The sequence below is a fragment of the Sarcophilus harrisii genome, chromosome 4 (assembly GCF_902635505.1).
Source record: "Sarcophilus harrisii chromosome 4, mSarHar1.11, whole genome shotgun sequence".
NCBI lineage: Eukaryota > Metazoa > Chordata > Mammalia > Dasyuromorphia > Dasyuridae > Sarcophilus > Sarcophilus harrisii.
The window spans coordinates 390,492,768-390,514,730 of NC_045429.1; the positions used below are offsets into that span (position 1 = coordinate 390,492,768).

The window sequence follows — 21,963 nt, forward strand, 5'->3', positions numbered from 1 at the left end:
TACATGTAATGCCTACAGTTCTGTGAAGTTTTCTTACCAAACTCAGGCTTCTTCCTATCTCTATTTTTCCATAGCCACATTAATGTAATGAGGTGATAAATCCTTGTATCCATTCTCTCTGTAAGGCCTGAAGGGTATTGGTTTTCCCAAGTAGAATGCTTTCAGGAACTTTGTCATATCATATTCTCCAAACTACCCGTGAATAAGAGTCTCTCAGGATGTTACATTTAAAGCTGGAATGAACCTTAGAGGTCATCTAGCACATGTTTCTATTTCAGAACAGAGGCCCTGAGAGTAAACAGCTTGCTCCAAATCACATAGGGAGTATGTGGCAGAGCCAGGATCCAGATTCAGGGCTTTTTCCATATACTGTGCTTTCTAGAATATTCCTAAATGGTATCTTTTTGAAGACTCCCAATGAGGTAAATCCCATCTTCTTCTTTTTTTTTTTTTTGGGCAAATCTCATTTTCTAGGACATTCCATTCATTTCAAAATTCACTGTAAATTCTGAATAGTCCCTCACGTTGAAGTGAAATCTGCCTTTCTCAATGGCTATGGAGCTGCTTTGTGAAAGCAGCAGAATAATTTAACTTCTCCTTCATTTCCAAACACCGAGACAGGCTTGGGCCAGAGGACGTATTTCAGGTTGGGCAGTCTCTGGACCGGGGAGGTTGAAACCTAAGACAGGCAGGAAGGGTTTCTCTCGGCCGGGCTCGCGCCCAGACGGCTTTGCTTCTCAAGGTCATGTATGTGCAGTCGGGACGCTCCCTGCAGCCAACACTGAGGGGGATTCACACTTACACGGGCACATTTATAACCATGTGCACTTAGACTTAGTGAAAGCTATTCGCGCCAAAGAAAAGCGAGGCACTGGGCCGGACGCACGAGGCACGCGCTTCTCAGGCCCGACTGCTCAAGCCCTTGGGCCTCGCGCTTCCTCTGGGCCCAAGTCAGGCTACTCAGCCGCTCCCTCCTCGTGTTTCATCCTCCTAGTCTGACGGGGATAACCCTCATCCTCCGGATCCAAAAGCCTGGGGAAGGGGAGACCTATTAGGAAACGCGGGATCCACGAGCGATAGACGCTACAAGCGGCCCCAAAAAGAAGACCCAGAGACCGGAAGTGGGGCGGGGCGAGAGGAGATGAAAAGGCATGTTGACGGAAATGACACGGAGCACCCTTTAAGGCGGGGCGAGGTTAACGCGCACGCGCAGTCGAACGGTGCGCCTTGCGGGTTTCCCCTTCTGGCTAGCCGGCTGGCTTCTGCGAGGATTCTTCTGGGTCCTAAGAAGAGGTGGTGCGAGGTCTGACCGGAGCTCCCGGTAAGTGTTCGAATGAGAATTCCCAGATTCGGTATCTGGAGACGGCGACTGGGCCTTGTCTCGGACGTCCCCTTCCGGGTGGGCTTGCTCATTTTTAACTAATGGGTCATCACCGTTGCCATGGGAGCTCGAGCCCTTGTCCTTTCCCCATTCTTCCTTCTTTCTCTTTTCCATTTCTTCCCTTCCCCTACTTCCGGGGAGACAAGATTTGGTTGCCATGGCTAACGCGCTCCTGGGGGAAGAAAGGGAAGGGGGGTGGCCTAGAACCCTCGGTCTCGTGAATGAGCTGAAGAAGGGGCGGTGTTTGGTGAGGTCACGGCCACCATCAATTACAGTCTCATGCCAATTACAAAACTTTCCCGTGATTCTTGGTTTTAATCTTTGCAAACCGGTTATCTGTACCGTGCTATACATTTATGTGTATTGTCCTGCGGTGGGGATGAGGTTGAGGACTGATATCTACAAGGGTTTGTAAAATAATTACCTTTCCCTTGACAACCCATCATCGCCCCCTTTGAGGACCTATTCCAGGATACTCAAGCACTGGACACAAAAAAAGCCCTCGAGGAGCTGACAGTCTAACGGAGGAGATTCCGGCAAACAGACATATACAAAGCAAACTTGGACAAGTGAGAAATAACGAGCCGAGGGAAAGCCAGGGCATTGAGGGGTTTGGGAAGGCTTCCGGTGGAAGGTGTGATTTTAATGGAAGCCCAGGAGGTCAGGAGTCGGAGCTGAGGAGGGAGAGGCTCTCAGAGTGCCCGGGACCTGGAGCAGCTGAGGCCCTGAGCGTTTTTTTATGTGACTTGCTTGCTGTGACAACGGTAGCTGGGAAGGTGTCGGGGCAGGGATTTATAAAAGCTAGAAGATCCGTCCCAGGCTTGCAAAAAGCTTTCCTCGGGCTATCTCTTGAAGTCCTCCGACAACCCTGGAAGCGGGTGCCGAGCCAGGGTTCTAGCTAGGTTGACCTAGGCCAGTCCCAGGCCAGTCTAACCGCTGTATCCCTTAGCTTCACACAGACTTCCTAGTCCGGCACTTGTTCTTCTCTTTCAAAGAGCCAATTAAGGTGTAGTGAGAGCTGTCCTTGGGCTCAAGCCTCTGACACCTATTGGCTTGTATAACTCTGGTCAAGCCACTTAAATTATCTAGGAGAGGCAAGTTCGACTGATAGAGGAGATCCTGACCTACATTGCTAACAGGAGTTTTCACATTTAGGAGTTCCTTGTATTGGTGAAATGACAGATCCAGTCCCTGTTGCTTTGTATGCATTATCTCATTTTGACAGAGAATATGATTTATCACATTTGAAAAAAGAAACTGAAATGCCGAGAGACAAAGCCTTTGAAAATGAAGTTGAATTGATTTTCAAAGGCTCATCCGGTTCTAACATTCCATGAACCTATGTTATATATCATATTATATAATGCTTTGTGGTGTTTTCAGATGATTTTTTTCTGTTTTGCCTCAACTAAATTGTTTAGTTGATATTGGAAAATATTTAGCAAAATAAAAATACAATAGGACATAGATAAAGTATTAATACGTGGTTTTCTAAATCAGTGGGCATCTGCAGAAAGGGCAGCTAGATGGGTCAGTGGATAGAGCACTGGCCCTGGAGTCAGGGGGGTCTGGATTTAAATTTGACTCAGATCTTAGCAGTATTACAATAAGCCACTTAACCCCACTTGCCACAACAAAAATTAAAAAAAAAAAAGCGGCTTCACGAATCCTTATTTAGAATTTAGTGGTTTTTGTTTCTGTTTGAAATTAACACCATTGTTCTACACATCAAGCCACTAATTAGAAAATTATGATTCTTTTTATACTTTATATGAAATCTGATCACTTGTTTAAACAATCAAGTAGTACCTTGTCAGATTTAATAGTAAGAGGGGTTGAATAAATGACATGAGCTCTAAGCTTCCTTCTAGCTCGAAATCTCTGATGTCATGAGTTGTAGAGATTTAAAAATGTAAATGAGCCAGGGTTTTGCTAAAATTAATAGATGCTAATAGAGGATTGAATTTAGTGAACTTTTCTGTAATTAGTACTTGTGGGACACTTATGTCCTTCTGTTCTTAGTTTTCTCATGTGTAAAATGAATGACAGACTAGATGGCCTCCAAGGTCCTTTTCAATTCTAAATCTATGATCCTAAGGTTATTCCCACATAATTGTGTTAATAGTGTTCCCAGGTGCTAAATTGATTGCTTGTGACCCTTACTGACCTTCAGGAGGAATTTGGTTTTGGAATTCCTTTCAATTTTATTCTCATGAAGCCTCATCTTATTGCCTCCACGAACTCATTGATAGTGTGGTTTGTTGCAGCACCTAAAAATTCAGTAATTGTTAGTTGACTTCTAATAGGTACTGTTGGAATACTTGAACACAAGCCCTGACTTTACTGGTTTATTGTAGCTTTCCTCCTTTAGGATATAAGGATAATAATATGGGGTTGTCTTGGAGAAAGTAATTTATAAGCAGTAAAACTACAGAAATGAATTATTCTGTATTTTTGAAGATGGATTTTAATTCAGAAATGGAATAATTGAAATATGTGGGGAGGATTATTTCCTACCTGTGTAGGAAAAAGGGTCCTTTTAAAGATTATAGGAAAATTATGAAAAAGAAGAACAAGAGCAGGACTTTGGGTAAATCTCACAATTTCAAGACGTTTGTTCTTCCTTTTCTGCCTCTATAACTCTCCCCATCACCATGAATTTTCTTAGAACACAATATTGTGTCTGACTCGCTGCTCTGACCCCGTTATTCTCCATCTTTCTTTTATACTTGTCTTTGGATAGGTTATAGCTTATTAGCAAGCTCCTTTAGTACAGAAGTGGCTAGCACAATATCTTCCATACTGTGTGGTTGTTCAATCCATTTTCAGTTATTTTAGATTCTTTGTGACCCCGTATGGGATTTTTTTTTTTTTTGGCAGAGACTGGAGTGGTTTGCCATTTCCTTTTCCAACTCATTTTACAGATGAGGAAACTGAGTCAAACAGGAAAAAGGCAAATAGAAGAATCTTCTTGATGGCAGGGATTGCATTCAATCCACTCTACTACCTAGGTGCTTGCATACTGTAGGTACTTAATACATGTTTTTAAAAAATTGATTTATATGGAAGTCACTTCTGGTTTTTTTCAAGTACTGCTGACAGCTCAATTTGGTTATAAACTAAAGGAAATTCCAGGCACATTGAAGTGTATGCTATACACTTAAAACTATACTAGTTTAAAAAAATGCTTTTTTTAATGTAGAAAAACTATAAATGTATGTGCAGATTTTTGTAAATATTCTTCTTTATTTGGAGTAGATATGGATGCTTTCAGTGAAGAACTGATGGGGTTTGTGCAAAAGGATAATCAAGTAGAAGCATCAAAAGATCCTGTTCCAGAAATACATTTACCTTGGCTCTCACAGCACATCCAGAGTACTGGTAAGTGGAATTGACCCATGGGAATAATATACAGAATATGAAAAACAAATATAGTAATTTAAACTTTCTGATTATATAGGTTCTAGATAAATAAGAGTTTACTATATCATGATAAGTTCTTTATAAATCTTGTTCTTTCATTTGAAGTGGGCCTATTATTCTCAGGGTTCTTCAGAAGGATATTTCCCTAGTGTAGTATGTAGGATATATGCTATATAATATATGCAGTTATTTCTGTTACAACTTGAAGGCTAGGGTTATAGCAACCCCATGATTTGGAAAATCCACATAACATTTTTGGTTGCTCTTTTTGTACCAAAGAAATCTGGATTTCTCTTTTTCTTTTATGGTGTTTTGGGCACAGACTGTGTCATCTGTTGGTCTTCGAGTTGCAAATGAAATTTCAAAATGTTTTCAAAGTTGTCCAACTTTGTTTTTTTCTTTTGTTCTTTGCTATGTACTTTTAACTTTATTTTTCACCCTGCTTCCCTCTCCCTGTCCTAATGAAGGTTACAATTAAGTTCACACAGAGATATACATAGATATTTATAAACATAAACACATATATACATATACTCTCACACATATATTTAAGACCATACTATCTGTTTCTCTGAAGGTGGATAACATCTTCCTTCATAAGTACAGATCAATCAGTTCATCATTTCCTACACCATAGCAATTTTCCAAGCCACTATCTGAGAGATTGTCTATGAAAGTTTTTGCTTCCAATTTTCTGCATTCCTTCTGTTCTTGACTACATAGTTACACTTCAACAGTGCTCTCACTATATAATACAGTTTAACATCTGATACTGTGAAATCTGTTTCCTTTATGTTTTTTCCTCCTACTTTCTTTGAAGTTTCTGACTTTTGTTCTTTCAAAGGATCTTTGTTGTTATTTTTTCTAATTCAGTAAGAGAAATTTTTAGTAATTTAATTGGGATGGCATTGAATAAAGAGATTAATTAGGTGAAATGGTCACTTTTTTATTATATTGGTTTTACTTACCCATGAACAATAAATATTATTTCAATTATTTCTATCTGACTTTATTTGTTCAAAGTGTTTTATGTTATATTCATATAGTTACTGTGTCTGTTTTGGCAGATATGCCCTCAGGTATTTTACTGTCTTACTGGCCTAAAACAGTATTGAAAATAACATTTTAGTATAATCCATTTTGTCATTCTTAAGCATGACTTTATATGTTATGGTATATTTTCTTGTAAGCAAGATAAACTGGAATTACTATTCAAAAAAAAAAAGTGAAGAAGAATTGTTGTGCTATATGCTAACCTGTTGAATTATGTATACTCATATGTAAAGTACGGGCTAGCTCCCTGGAAGGCTTCAGAGTCAGGATAAATCAAAGTTCTTGGTCTTTAGGGAGAGAAGTAAAGGAGGCAGGCAAGTTGCCATGAGGCTTGTCAAAGATCTATTTTGGATTCTAGAGTCTGGAGTCACTTACCTCTCTCCTCCTGGTCTGGCTGCCAAGTGACTCTGGCCTTTCTCTCCCACACCCCCTCCAATCCTTGCCTATCATTATCTTAACACCAAACATTCAGCAAACACCAATGGTGAGGAGAGCCATTATCTAAATTTATGCTAATAGAGGCATTATCTCACAGCAAATAGGTAATTAGCCTTAAGTGACTGGTTGTCTGATTCAAACACACCTTTTTGGAGTTTCAGTCCTCTATACTCATAGAAGTTCTAGGAAGAAAAATTAAAAAAAAAAAAAAAAAAACTTTCATCTTTTAGTTTTTCTCTCTGAAGTCTCTGAAAATTATGCATCCATAATTACAAATTGAAAGTGCTCTATTATAGTCCATTAAAGTAATTTTCATTACTGCCTTTTCCATAAGGTAGAATAGTAGTCTACAATAAAAGCTGAATTTGTTACATTTTTATATATTAATTAAAAAATTAGTCATGATTGGAATCCAAGTCAATCTGCCCAATTCTACACACACTCACATGACTTCTTTTTTTTTAAATTCAGAGTTCTCTCGAGAAATATTGTCAGGCTATCCATTTGCCCAACTCTTATTAAGAGCAGATGACAAAGAACAAATTATTAAATATCTATGAGTAATTACTCAAACTTGACGTTATTCCTTATGTCCTACACAAAATAGGTTCTCAGACTATTGATTAAATGAAAATAAAAATAGTGGAAAGAGTCGGCAACATTTCATCAGAAACTTTAAAAGTCAAACAGGATTTTACATTTCATCTTTTAGCAAAAGTACTTAATCTGCCTTCTGTGAATTAAAAAAAAATTTTTTTTGATAACTGTATTTCAACATAACTGGGTTTTTTTTTTGTTCTCCTGTATATTTTGTGTATTTAAAAATATTCTAAGAAGGGAATTTTAAAATTTCAGCAGACTGCCAAAGAGTTCCAACACACAAAAGAACTCATGTCTTAGAGGCAATAGAAAGTCATTGGAGTTTGGAAGAGAGATCTGTATTTCAAGGACTACCAGTTAAGCTGCTGTATGCAAGTGGGATTGAAGAGATTTGAAGTATACTACTTGAAGTAGTACAGGAAAGAGTTGATGAGGAATTGAACAAAAGTGGTAGCTGGTTAAGTCTACTGCAAGAGGGTCAGATGTAGTAAATGTTGTGGACATAGAGACAGCAACTGATTGGCTATGTGAGGTGAAAGAGAGTAGGAAATAAAGAATAATGTTAAAGTCACACAGCCTTAAAGGGATGATTTGACCAAAGAACTAACTGGTGGAAGAAGCAATGATGTAGCACAAGTAATATCATTATAGCCTTACGAATCACCTGGCCAGGTAGAAAATATAAACATTTTCCTGAAAGCTATAAAGAAGAAAGATAGAGTGGTGGTAGAGGATTTCACATTTCTGAGTAGCTACTAGAAAAATTAGAATATCTATTAAATTGCCTATTTTTTTTCCCAAAAAGTAGGAGAAACAACAAAGGGAATCAATATTTTGGACCTAATTTTAAACACCCACTAGTTGCAAATGTGGAAGTGACACGGGAAGAATATGCTACATCTCAGGGTTCATTATAGTTAAGGAAAAGAATACCAAAGTAGGTAATAGAGTTTAAAAATCTAGAGCATAATAGATGTAATTTCATTGTCTAGGATTCTAAAAATAAAAAAATGGCCTAAAGGAAATGAGAAGCACTGGAAGATTATCAGGTCTTAGTAGTGTTGATTTTTGGGTTTAGAGGTTGAAACAGTTGACTCTCGAAGTCCCCTATACCTCTCAAGTTATGTTATTTTTATTACTCTCCAAATTAAATTCTGACAATCAAATCTCCAAAATATTCAGAGATTCTGATGTGGAAGAAAAGGAAGACACATCTAAGATGACATATTTAAATGTATAGGGTGCTGAGCTCAGAATTTAAAAATACATCTTAAAAAATTCAAAGAAATTAAGATATAAGAGGTTGACAGGTTTTTTTTAGGAATATATCATAAATGTCAAGAATTCAGGCAATACTGATACTCCTAAAATGTTCTAAGAGCAATAATGAAGACTTAAAGGTTATGTCTTAGGCAAACTGAAAAAGGCAGGAATAGGTCTAATGCTTGGTACAGATGGTGCTAATGCTAAAAAAATGACCAAGAGAGCAGAAGAATTCAGTTATTTTCCTTCTACTTTTACCCTGAAGGAGAATGCTCTTCAGAATGAAAAGAATAGGGGAAATGTGATTAAGAGTATGTACCTAGCAAAGGATTGTAGGATCAAAGGATATAAATAAGGTTTGCATAATCACAGGATTTTTGATTTTGGAAGGGCCTCAGTATTCATCTAGATCAATTCATACCTAAAAAAAGAATCTCCAGAGTAAAACATGCTTGAGAAGGGGACTTCCGCCTCTTCTGGAAAATATCTGATGAAGTAAAAACTCTTCCTTCTGGGACAGCACATTCCACATCTGGAAGCTTTTTTTGACAACAACCCTGGATTTGCCTCTTAGTATCTTTTGCCTTTTGCTCCTAATCCTGTTTTCTGGTGACCATGAAATAAGTCTGACCCTTCTTCCACCTTAAGGTCCTTCAAATACTTGGAAACAGTTATCCTGTTCCCCCAGGTTTCTCTTTTTTAGTCTAAACACCCCTAGTTTCAGTGCCTTTTTAGGAAATGAATCCTGTTTACCCCCTGTATGCTCTCCAGCTTTGTAAACTATATGGTGATGATGGGGTGAATAAGACCCCAGCAAAAGACGGTTCTTGTTACTTGAAGGACTAAAGGGAAGGGCATTGGCAGAAGAGGCATTTATTGTGAATTTCTACAATTGCTATTTGCAATCCAAGTTACTCTCTGTGGCAAGAAAGAAGAAGTAATAAGAGGATTCAGCTCCTTTCCCCTCAATACACATTATGCCTTTACTATATATAAGGTCCTCTCTTCCCCCTTGTTAACTGTGACTTTGGGAACTTTGCCTGCTCACTAAGCATCAAAATGGTAGATTCACTGAGAACTTCGCCAGCATTATGGCAACTAAGTTCATTATGAACTTAACCTGTGTCTTTCCCCTTGTTAATTGCTTTCTCCTTTTTGGAACCAGCCAACCGGTAGTATAATAATAAAATCTTTGCCTCTTGATTTGAAGATGAGTTAAGTCTACAGATTCTTTTGAGATACCTTAAAACACCAATATTTTTTGGATTCAGCCCCTGCACCCCATCATTGACCAAAATTAAACATAATGTTCCAGATGTCATCTCACTAGGACACAGTGCAGAAGAACAATCAATTTTTCTGATTAAGATTTCCAAATATTTAGTAGTAATACTGTAAGTTAAACCTTTGACTGCCATATCTTACTGCTAATTCATCTTGAACTTAGAGTCTATTAAAATTCCTAGATGTTTTTAGGACCATTTTACCTTCCCACCCTCAACTCAACTCAAATGAAAAATTTTTTTTAATTTTACATTTTGCATTTTTACATTTTACAATTGTGCCTATTCAGTTTTATCTTATTAGTGCACACAATGCCTCAGGTTACAGCAGATTGCTTCTCTTTGGAGAGTTTCAGGCAGAAAACTGGATAATTGGGATAACCTGTTGCTAAGGATGTTTTTAAAAATTGGGTGTAGCTACATTACCCAAGAGGTTCCTTCCCATTCTGATATTTTGTGACTGTAAACTAGGCCTCAGTACCTGACTTTGACAAGGACTTAAAGTACCTTACATACTGTACTGGTATACACTTCCTAAAGACATTATTTGAAGCAAGTATATTATATTCTCCCAAAGCACATAAGGTTCTTACTGGAAGTCTGAAGAGTCAATTTTAGGCCCACCCCTGAGAATTAACAGTTTGATTTTGTACAAGTCATTTCACTGCCTTGTGAAGCTCAATTTCCTTATCTGTAAAATGGAATAAGGGATAGGACAACATCATTTAAGGCCTAACTTTCTTTGATTTTCTAGTTGTACCATAAGACCACAGTGTTATAAATGGGCAACTGGTTGAATTATGTTATACCACTATTTCCAGACTAAGAGGGTGTAACTGTCTTGGTCAAGACAACCTTATCCCAGGAATAGCTATACTGGCAAATTTAGTTATTCCATGTGCTCTGTGGTGACTGTTGGCTTAATTTTATTTTTTAAAGGGAGTCATGGCCAGAAGGGGACAAATTTTGCTCAGACTACAAGTATTTGTTTAAATTTCATACAAGAAGCCCTGCTAAAGCACCAGTGGCAGCGAGCCTCAGAATTCCTGCAGTGTTATCTCCAGACCTTGGAGGACATTAACAGCCAGAAACGGCAGATGGCCCCGGAGGTAAGTGAGCTTATAATGGGAATGAGAGTATATTTTAACATATTGAACATGTATTGGTTGATGGAGAAAGGGAATAATTTGGAAAGCTTTGCAAGGATCAGTGTTGAAAAATTACCCATGCATATGTTTTGTCAATAAAAAGCTTTAATAAAATTAAAAAAAATTAAAATTAAAAAAGTGATGGGAATGAGAGGGAACCTTTCATCTTCATGGTTGATGACAGACTCAAGATTTTTAATCAAGGTGTCTTTGTTACATTTTTAAGAGTATTTTAAGTAGAAGCAGCTTCAGCTGAAGGTTGTGTACATGTATTAGGAGATTTATTTCCCTTTATATTTTCTATATTTCTAATGAAGTGGAATTTAAGAAGTGATAAGATGGTTTGAATGCATAATTTTAAAATACACATATATTTTTTTCATTTTATTATAGCTTTTTATTGACAAAACATATGCATGGGTAATTTTTCAGCATTGACCCTTGCAAAAACTTCTGTTCCAACTTTTCCCCTCCTTCCCTCCACCCTCTCCCCTAGGTGACAGGTAGTCCCATACACGTTAAATATGTTAAAGTATATTAAATACAATATATGTATACATATTTATAGAGTTCTCTTGCTGCACAAGAAAAATCAGATTTAGAAAGAAGGTAAAAATAACCTGAGAAGAAAAACAAGAATGCAAGTAAATAATAACAGAAAGAGTAGAAATGCTATGTTGTGGTCCACACTCATTTCCCATAGTTCTTTCACTGGGTATAGCTGGTTGTGTTCATTACTGACCAGTTGGAACTGATTTGGATCCTCTTATTGTTGAAGAGGACCACATCCATCAGAATACATCCTCATACAGTGTATTATGGTCTCCTGGTTCTGCTCATTTCACTCAGCATCAGTTCATGTAAGTCTCTCCAAGCCTCTCTGTATTCATCCTGCTGGTCATTTCTTACAGAACAATAATATTCCATAACATTCATATACCACAGTTTACTCAGCCATTCTCCAGTTGATGGATATCCCTTCAATTTCCAGTTTCTAGCCACTACAAAAAAGGGCTGCCACAAATATCTTTGCACATGTGGGTTCCTTTCCCTTCTTTAAGATCTCTGTGGGATATAAGCCCAGTGGTAACAGTGTTAGATCAAAAGGTATGCACAATTTAATAACTTTTTGAGCATAGTTCCAAATTACTCTCCAGAATGGTTGGATCCATTCACAACTCCACCAACAATGCATCAGCATCCCAGTTTAGACACACTCCCTCCAACATTCATCATTATCTTTTCCTGTCATCTTAGCCAATCTGACAGATATGTAGTGGTATCTCAGGGTTGTCTTAATAATTTTAAAATATGCAAATCATCGTGATTATGATTCATTTGATTTCATAGGTTTCTGCTTCTTTTGGCTAAAGTTAATAAATCACCTATTTCTTTATTTGCAAGATTACTTCACCTCATTGGGCTGTGATTTCCTTATCTCTCAAAAAGCATTTGGACTAGAAAATCTCTAATAGTTAGAGCTAAAACTTTTTAATTCTATGGTTCTGCCTTCCACAAATGAAATAAACATTAGTTTCCAAATTATGAAGAATGAGTATTTAGATTACATCAAGCAAAAGGATATGTAAGGAAACATAGTGGGATTATTCTTGACTCTTTCCTTTTCCTTTACCTCTATCCAATCAGTTGCCATATTTTGCTAACTCTATTTCCTCAATACTTCTCAAATCTTATTCTCCATCTGTATATTTCCCCTCTCCCCAATTCAGACCCTCATCTCCTCTTAGCTGCCCTAGCCCATTGCAATTCCTAACTGGTTTCCAACCTTTTTTTTCTTTCCAGTCCGTTCTCCACATAATTACCAAAATGTTCTTTCTAAAGTACAAATCTGACTCTGTTGCCTCCTTCTCTGGAAACATAATTGGCTCCCTCTTTCATCCAAAATGAAAACCAAAAACTCTTCAGAGTGACATTTACATTCCCTATAATTTAGCTACAGTTTGCTTTTCTAGGCTTATTATATTGCATATTATGCCCCCTTTGACTTTTTTTTTTTTTTCATCTAAACTGGTGTCCAGGTATAGACATTCCATTTCCTGTCTGTGTGCCAAGCTGTCACCTCTGGCTGGAAGGCACTTCCTCCTCACTTCAGTCCTACCTTCCTTTAAGGTTCGGCTAATGTACCATCTCTTTTGGTAGCCTTGCCTGATCCCAAGATTTGTAATCGCTCAGCCTTTCCTCATACTATCCACCATATATGTACTCTTATCTATTTACATGTTCTATCCCTGCATTAGAAGGTAAGCTCTTTGAGGACAGGGATTGTTTCTCCTTTTGTCTTTGTACCAGGATAGTTCCTTGTAGACAACAGGAATTTATAAAATGCTTGGTATATTAGGCTGGATTTTGAGAGAGAAAGAGACAGAGACAGAGGGACAGAGAAAGAGAGAATGTTTATTAAGTGCTTACTATTTTCAGAGTGCTGTGATAAGTCCTAGAGATACAAATAAGAAATCAAGACAGTCCATGTTGTCATGGATAAAGGAGGTTTCAGCTTGAGAGTCAGATAGAAAGATCCAGAGTCCTTAGGTGCAGAGGCAAAACAGATGATAATGAATTTAAATTCACAATAAAATTGATTTAAATTTGAGCAAGTTGTAGCTTAACATAAGAAAAAATTGCTCCTAATTAGAATTCTCAGAAAACAAGATGGATTGTCATAATGAGCTGAGTTGCCAGAGAGCAAATAAGGACTGGATGACCACTTGTCATGCCCTGGGGAGGAGCTCAGAATAGATCCCAGGTCGATGTTTTTTCTTGATTTAATGATTTAAATCAAAATTCAAATAAATCTTCCTTAAAGGGAACATTATGTAATTAAATCAGAGGGGGAAAGGGGAAAAAAAAGAAGAAAAAAAAAAGGCAAGCCCACTGGAAAGAAGAACTCTTAAATCCCAAATGTTGGTAGCAAGAAAATAATACAAGATTAGGTTTAAATAAGTGGAAGGATTTTTTAAAATTAGTTTTACAATACCTTTTGCTGATAACTCTCCAAATAAAAATATAGTTTATTTTTTATTTTCTATATGCCACAACCACTCTACATGAAATTACTGGTTTCAGTTTTTTGGTAGTTTATATTTTGTAAAATTTTTATTATTAATAAATAATGGGATTTAATAATAGTTTTTTCAGATAGAAATCAAAACTGGAAGAATTTAACATTTTGGTTCTTATTTTTCTCTTTACATAACATTAATTTAACAGATCATTTGGAAACTGGGCAGTACAATTTTATATAATCATCCTAAGAGTAACGTTGAAACCTTCAGTGCCTTTGCTGACCGGATGAAAAATATTGGTGTCCAAAATTATTTAAAGGTAAGGAAGGACTTACACTGTAAGATCATAGATTTAAAATAATAAAGGACCTTAGAAGCAATTGAGTACTACAGATGAGGAAACTTAATCTCTCAGAGCAGAGATGAAATGACTTGACCAAGATCACAAAACTAGTAAACAGAATTTGAATCCAGGTCTTTCTGGCTTTCAAGTGTAGCATTTTACCCACTACACCATGCTGATAATTGAGTGGTGGGGAATTAATATCCCAGTGGTGATGAAAAATTGTTGGGAGGGGATAGGAAAGGACAATGGTCCCCTTAGATGAATATGGGGATGCTTCATGCAGACTAGTTAGATTACATCCACTCATTTCATTGTTTCTTTAGTTCTCTATACTATCCTTTCATGTTCTCTGACTTTTTCTGGCCCTGGAGTGTTTTCAGAAAGAAAATACTAAGATTCCTTAGTTTGAATTTCTCTCTATTTTCCAGAGAAGGATCTCAAAGAGTATGTTTTGTAGTTGTGGTTATGTGATGATGAACTAAATTCTAAAAGATCTACATATCATTGGAGCTTTTTGTAACAAGAAAGCACAATCAAGCAAATCAAATTTATCCATTGCCTATATCTGAAAATGTATATTTACTTTTGTGCCTTTATTCCATTGCCTCTCTGTCCAGAGTTTTGTCATCTGAGTTGTAGTTATGGTTGTTAACCATATGTTATAGGAGTTACACCTCCTTCATTGTAATTGCATTGCACATGATCTTCCTTTCTGGGGTGCTGTCTCCTTCAATGCTTTTCACACATTGAAGGTTTTGCCTCTTTGGGTAGTTCACCTTTGAACTGAGCTCTGTCTCTGAGCACCATAACATTAGTATCTCTGTCTTATACTCTTCGCACTTAATTCTTAATACCTTCTATCAGTGAAGACTTCCTGTGAACCCTTCCTCCAGTGTGGAGATGACTTTATGAAGGCAGTACCAGCAGAATTCAACCTCTGACAAGGTCTGCCAGGCTTGAAAACTTCAAGTGTAAACTTAGTAGATAACTGTGTGTCTGTCTTTTGTGTAGCAGCCTAGCTATTTTTGGAGCAGTTCATCACCAGGATGGCTGCAAGATGATTAATTTTAATGCTCCAAAAATAGTAAAAGATCATCTATTAAATTACAAAAGATCATAGTCTATGTCAGTAAATAAGAGTGCCTATAACAAAAATTTTTTAAGACCTTGCATTGATATCTCATATTGTTCTTTAATTGTTTCATGAACAGCAATCTTGTCTTCTGATTAAATTTTAGTTTCTTGACATCAAGGACTGTATCTCAACTTCTTTTATATATTCCTATAGTTCCCAAGTCTCATTTTGGTCCAGTATTGTGAGTTTCTAGTAAAGTAATTAGTAAAGAGATTCCTGCATCAAAATAAATTCTGAAATTGAGTGTTTCCATAGAGACACTACTTGATTATATGATTTGCTAAAGTCACACAGTCAGTATGTGTCAGAGGAAGGACTTGGATCCATGTATTCCTGACTCTGGGCCACTGTTCTGTCCTCTCTTCTCTGCCTCTCCTATTTGGAACCCTGTGACCCACATTGTTTTTGATTTGTTGCAGATCTCTTTACAGCATGCACTATACCTTCTGCATAATGGAATGGTTGAGGATGCTTACAGGAATCTAAACCAGGCAGAGAGCTGGAGATACGGTGAAATGTCTGCTTCCCAAGAAAAATTAATTAAACTTATCCAGGCCTACAGAGGGCTTTTGGACTATTATACATGGTCTAAAAAGAGGACAGAAGTGTCCAGCTTTGGTGAGTGAATTTCAGTCTTTATCTTATGATATATAAGAATGGAAAGAATGTTGTAAGATTATATTGTTCATTTCTAGACTTCATTTGTATGTTGCAGAGAAGGAAAATCACTTGCAAAGGAAATTTCACAATTGCCTTTGATATAATTTCTAGTGTCTTAAAATCCTTCTAAATAGTTAGCTTCATAGGCATCCATAAAATGGTCAGTTATTTTATGGTCATTATTTTTTTAAAAATCCAATCAGCATTTATAATTAGTTTTGTCATTTACTTAGTGGAGACTGTGGATGTGAATTTTCCTTTGTGCACTTTTATAATGGAGTTCATTTTACTATTTTTATAAGACTAATACATGTAAATAATAGAACCTGGTAAATTCTCTCAAACCCAATTGATTTTCCTATATATCAGCCCTTTCCATGCTATTGTATCAACATTTCCATTTTAATTTTAAGTGTGAGCATACTCATTTTCTACAATTGCTGGCATGTGAACCGTAACTCAACTTCCTAACTTCCCTATTTTTGACTTTCATACCCTCAAGCTTCTAGGTTTACATTATTTGGAATTATTTTGATTTTAGCATCAAATCCACTGTTGCCCAGCAGTCAGTCCTCATGACAATTATTTTCTTCAAAACCTTCTGCTTTTTCTGATCTGCTAATCCTCAACCCCTGAATAACTCCCATCATCTAATTATCTACTGTTTCTGAGCTGCTGAGTGTCCCTGAAAAAAGACATGAACTACATCTGATTTCACTTACTATAAATTTGTGTGGCACATAACCACTTCATCTCTCTTTACAAGGAATTAGAAAAGCATTTTGTAACTCTTAAAATACTATATAACTTTTAGCAATTGTTTTTATTGCTCTAATTGTTTGTGTTTGTGTCATATCTTCCTAAAAGACTTGACTCCATAAAGGTAGGGCTAATATTCTTTTTAAACTTTTTATCTCTCTTGGTACCTAGCATAGTAGTCTCTTAATAAATGTTTGAATTTAGAGGTTAACATTCAGGAAGCTTTCCCTCATTGATTATATAACCTCCATATTGATTCCTTTATTTTATGTCCTCTACACACATAGTTAACATTACATGAATTGGATGTTGAACTGTTGCTTTATTTTGTTAGATTGCTGCTTAAGTGTATGTTCAGTTGCCCCACTTAGTCTATATATATTTTTCAAAGAGAGGGACTCTCATAAAACCATTTCCCTACAAAGTATTTAATGCCCAGGAACAGTCAGTGAGTCCTGTAAATGTTTAGGATCAGATTTTAAGTCAATATTACCCTTTCTCCTTACCCTTTTCTGTATAAAAGACCAAGTAAATATTTGATAACTGGAGCATTTGGTATTCAACGCTAACCTCTTCCCTTCTATAGATTCTACTTGCCTTTCTCTGATAGCTAATATTTCCCCCTCTTCACATTTCTTTCCTTCCTTTCTTAGAGTAGAGGCTGTTCCATTTTGTCTTTTTAACCTTAGAGTCTGACACAGTGCCTTGCACATATTGTTCTTGAGCAAAGAGAGAGATGAAAAATTAGCAAAATGTGTATATAGCTTTTCAGATTTTATTTAGCTTCAAATGACTACTTGTCAGAACATTTTGTTTAATTAGCAAAGAAATAGAACACCTGACCACGTAAGCATCATCTGGTCATTGTTCTCAGCTTCTGTGGCTTTAAACCATCTGGGTTCTGGGGTATTTGGTTGTGTGGAATCTTAGTGACTGCATCATACTACCCATCTTAATGCCACTAACAGATTAATTTTCTTTCTGCATATCTTTGATCATGTCACTCCTTATAACTTTTCAATTGTTCCCTGTTGCCTCTCCAGATTCCTTACCCTGGTATTTAAAGCCCTTTGTTAGAAAATGCCAGCTTCTCTTTGTGATCATGGCTCATTGTACTTTCTGCAGGACATTCTGTGCAGTGATGGGGCCTAGACTACTTATATGCATAGGTCAGGGTTTGTTTTTTTTTTGCCTTCCTATTTGTTCATACTAGCTCTCACACTTGGAATTTTTACCCTGTCTTCTCCTCCTCCCTTCTGCTTTCCCTGCCTTTCTGTCTACCAAAATCTTGTTTTTGAAGACCTACTTCAAGCATCATTTCTTCTCTGGGCCCTTCTCTAGTGTTCCCCCTCCCCAAATGAAAACAGCTTTTTCTTCCTCAACTTAGAGTAGCCTTTTTTGCTTAGTTCCTCTTTTAGGTACTCACTGTATTTTAATTGTTTATATTTCCTATCTCCCCTGCTGGATTTCAGGCTCCATTAGTTTAGGGACAGCGTCTTATCTCTTTGCTATTCTTTGCCACTGGTATAGGACTTGATAAATGGTAATTAAGTTTGTTATTGGTATTATTGCCTTCTTCCTAGTTAAAGGACATAGAACATTTCTTTTGCATTTTTCATGTCATTTTAGTCTGCTGGGTTTTTTTTTTTTTAATTGCCAAATATACATTGGCATTGACTAAATTGATTTCTAGTATTAAGAAACCCTTGTTTCCCTTTTTTTGTTTTATGGGATAGTGATGTATCCCCAATAGTTGCTTCTGGGTGACTAAATATCTTTGAAAATTCAATCTTTGGGCAGATATGGATGGTTTTGCCACCAATGCAGCAACCCAGGATATGCACAGCTACTTCCGACAGGCATCAGTAAATCTTCATGAGATCATTAAAATCCCTGGAGTATGGGACACTTTTGTAAAGAGTTATGTAGAGGTAAGCATATTGCTCAGAGTTTAGCTACTTCTTCCCCATTGTAAGTATATGCAAAGACTTTACTTTCCTTACTCTTTAAGAGCCCAAAACTGATTAATTACTATATCATCGAGTCTTTGAATCTATATAATTTGTTTATTTTATTAAATGTGCTATGAATATTATGTATCCACTTTCATTTTTTGATAACTTATTTATAACCAAATATTTAGAATGGAATAGGATTCTTTTTTCTTTTCATTATCACGATTCAAACTGTGGTTAAAAGTGTAGATTCTAATTCATAGCCACTTAGATTTAGAGCTGGAATGAAATCTAGAAATAATAATAGACTAAATTTCTCATTTTACAGAAGAGGAAACAGAGTAACTTGCCTGTGGTTACATAGATACTAGGTACCCCAAGCTAGCGTTTGAAATCTAGGTTCTTTGATTCTTAATTCAGCATACTTTCCATTGCACTAGGACACATTCCCGATTCTTCATTAGAGAACCTGAAAAACATTTTTAATATGCTAGAGATTATAGCATGGAATGAGGATTCCTGCAATTCCTTTTTAGTTAGGGAAGGTGAGTTTCTGAATGAAAAAGAAGCTTTTCACTCCTAAGGAAGCTGCTGCTGCTGAAGTGTGGGACTTGGAATCAAGTCAACCAGCTTCAGACACTTACTAGTTATGGAACCCTGGGCAGGGTTTTAACCTTTTTTTGCCTCAGTTTCCTCAACTGTCAGATGGTAATGGTAATAATAGCTCCTACCTCCAGGGCCATTGTGAGGGTGAAACAAAATACTATTTGTAAAAAGTGCTTAGCACAGTTCCTGCACATAATAGGTGCTGTGTAAATCCTTATTTCCTTCCCTTCCTCCCCATAAGGGTTTCCACCGACACTTTTGGGCCCTTTGAGAGTAGTCTTTTACTTCAACCTATTATCTGCAATTCTTCCCACCACTGTAAGTGGAGTGGATGGAAATTGTGTGGATGGTTAAAACTTGAATATTACATTTCTTCTAGCACAAAGGAAACTTCTTCAGAGTAAAAGTCTATTGAAAGCAAAACTTGCAACATTGCTTGCTGTCTGTATTGTTTTCTGTTTCTTTGTAAAACATGCTCAAATGAAACAAATAGTATATTGTGGTCTTATACTGAGTCAATAATGAGGTTTTTAGAAATCTAGTTACCTGAACTGTTACAGATATGTCCTTACTATTTCTGACTTTGTGGGTGACTTCCATTTCCTTATAGATGCTGGAATTCTATGGAGATCAAGATGGAGCCCGGCAGGTGCTCACTGACTATGCCTATGATAACAATTTTCCTTCTAATCCAAATGCTCACATCTACTTATACAAATTTCTGAAGAAAGAAAAGGCACCAGAAGATAAATTGATTAGTGTGCTTAAGGTATAACATTTTAAAATTTCAAGTAAATCTTGAATACTGATAAAAATTCTTAAAGGGAAGTTTTCTTTTGCCAAAAGATTGGTTAAAAACTTGCATTCACATTTGACTCAAAATACAACATTCTTAATGTGAAGACTTTAAAATATAAAGCAAAAATGAATACTTTTTCTTCTATACAAAGTGTTTAGGAATCTCATCGAGTCTGGGTATATACCATTGTCACTTAGAGACAGACACCTTTTTCTTTCTTCCATGACGGAGTTTATTCCAGAGTCCATGAACTTCTTTCTAAAAAAACATTTTGAAAGTTGCATTTTCAATATAATTAGTTTCCTTTGTAATACTATATATTTTATACATTTAAAAAGTATATTCTGAGATGGGGTCCAAAAGGCTTCATCCAACATCTAGAGTTGTGGGACAGAAAAAGTAAATAGTCCATGTTATAGGAATTAATGAAGAAAAACAGGCAATTGTGAGGATAACATGATATTGAAGCTTTTGTTCTTTGTTATTTTTAGAAGCTCTCCAGAGAAATAGGGACTCTGCTTCAGGGATAGGAAGTTAAAGAAAAACCAAGACTTTTTTCTGTTGTGTCATTGACCTACGGAGGAGACAGATTCTATTTGAAACCACCAGAAAATGACTGTGGAAAGCCTATCTCTGGTGCTCTCAGAAAATAAGAAATAATGTCGCAAAGTCTGGATTGAGAAGGGGTCCCAGGGTTTTCTAGTAATAGAAAGACTTGGTTCTTTAAAACAGTATTTTTAGTTCTGTTTTATCTAATTGATTTCTTCATATTTATTCTCCCTTTTAGTCTTCCTTTATTGCCATACATGATCTTTAGTTACTTTCTGTAGCCTGAGTGTTGGTCCTTGTAGCCACCTGGTGGCACCAAAAATCTAACTTTTTATAAGGTGCAAATGATTTCTTAGCAAACTACATTTTTTAAAGAATATCGCAGCTTAATTTTGTATTTTTATCCCAAATTCATGAAAGTAATGGAACTGACTTCCTTAGTAACTGCTCAGATTGTGATTCTTTTAAAACTGTGCTGTTACTGGTATTTGACGTATTCCCTTTAACACATTTTTAAAAAGCCAAACAACAAAATTGACTACATTGTGATTTCCTAAGTTTCTTGAAAATGTGGGACCAAGACAAATTAGCAAGGAAAAAAATTGAAACGAGCATTTCTTGTGATATGTTAAAATGAAAAAAAAAGAGGCATTTTCCACTTGAAATTCTAGTTTTTTCACATGCAGCTTATAATACTACTATATAGTTTAGATACATTTGACTATGGACCTATATTGGCGTGGTGCTTTATAATTTTCAAAGTATTTTTATATACATGATTTAATTCTTTTAAGAATCCTGCTTCTTGTTAAGTCCTTACATAGGTCCTTACACCCTGCTAGGAACTGTGCCTTTGACTTCCTTTTGTGTTTGGGTTTTTTCCTCACCACACAAGGCTGCTTATGTTAAAGGCTATTATGATTCTTTCACAATACCATGTAGTTCTTAGCAAATTGTTTATTAAATGCTTTTAGGGATCAAAGCCCTTAACTTCTCTTTTCTGGGAACTTTCATTCCAAGTGAATGTTTCATAATTTCTTATAATCAATAACTGTTACAAATTAACCTAAATTAATTATTTTTCCCTGAAAAATCAATTGTTTTCATTAGCATTGGTTAAAAAAAAAGAAGGAAATATCAATATAATATTAATGCCAACTGGATGGTTAGTTAAAAAGTCAAGCTGATTTATTATCTGTAGCAAAGATTCCTGCAATATTGTAAAAGAACACATTTTGGAGTAGCCAAAATAGGATAGAGACAAAACATCTTCATATTGCTTATTTTTCAGAGAAAAAGTGTTTTTTGAAGAGAGGGAAGATACTTCTTTGAAATGAGATAAAATCTTAAGAAATAAATTGCTAATATGATAATAACAATAACCACTATTCTGTTTTTCAGATTTTGCACCAGATTGTGCCTTCTCATAAGATTATGTTAGAATTTCACATGTTACTTAAAAAATCCAGTAAGTAAAAATTTCAATGAACAGAACATCTTCCTTTTGTGTAAAAAAAAAAAAAAAAAAAAAAAAATTGCAGG

The 21,963-nt window shown here is 36.2% G+C and overlaps 1 protein-coding gene across 2 annotated transcripts in view; it reads left to right on the top strand.

Annotated features, from left to right (window-relative positions):
* The first annotated feature begins 1,200 nt into the window (after window positions 1–1,200).
* Window positions 1,201–21,963, top strand: part of TAF1A (TATA-box binding protein associated factor, RNA polymerase I subunit A) — a 30,025-nt gene continuing 9,262 nt past the window's right edge. The window contains exons 1-8 of one of the 2 annotated variants that reach the window (XM_003767732.4): window positions 1,201–1,321; window positions 4,640–4,762; window positions 10,381–10,550; window positions 13,818–13,931; window positions 15,513–15,711; window positions 18,313–18,443; window positions 19,684–19,842; window positions 21,823–21,889. In XM_003767732.4, the coding sequence (XP_003767780.1) occupies window positions 4,642–4,762; window positions 10,381–10,550; window positions 13,818–13,931; window positions 15,513–15,711; window positions 18,313–18,443; window positions 19,684–19,842; window positions 21,823–21,889 (961 nt within the window). In that variant the 5' untranslated portion in view covers window positions 1,201–1,321; window positions 4,640–4,641. Of the gene's footprint in view, window positions 1,322–4,263; window positions 4,406–4,639; window positions 4,763–10,380; window positions 10,551–13,817; window positions 13,932–15,512; window positions 15,712–18,312; window positions 18,444–19,683; window positions 19,843–21,822; window positions 21,890–21,963 lie in introns of those variants that run through there. The other variant, XM_031967083.1, reaches the window with a different exon arrangement.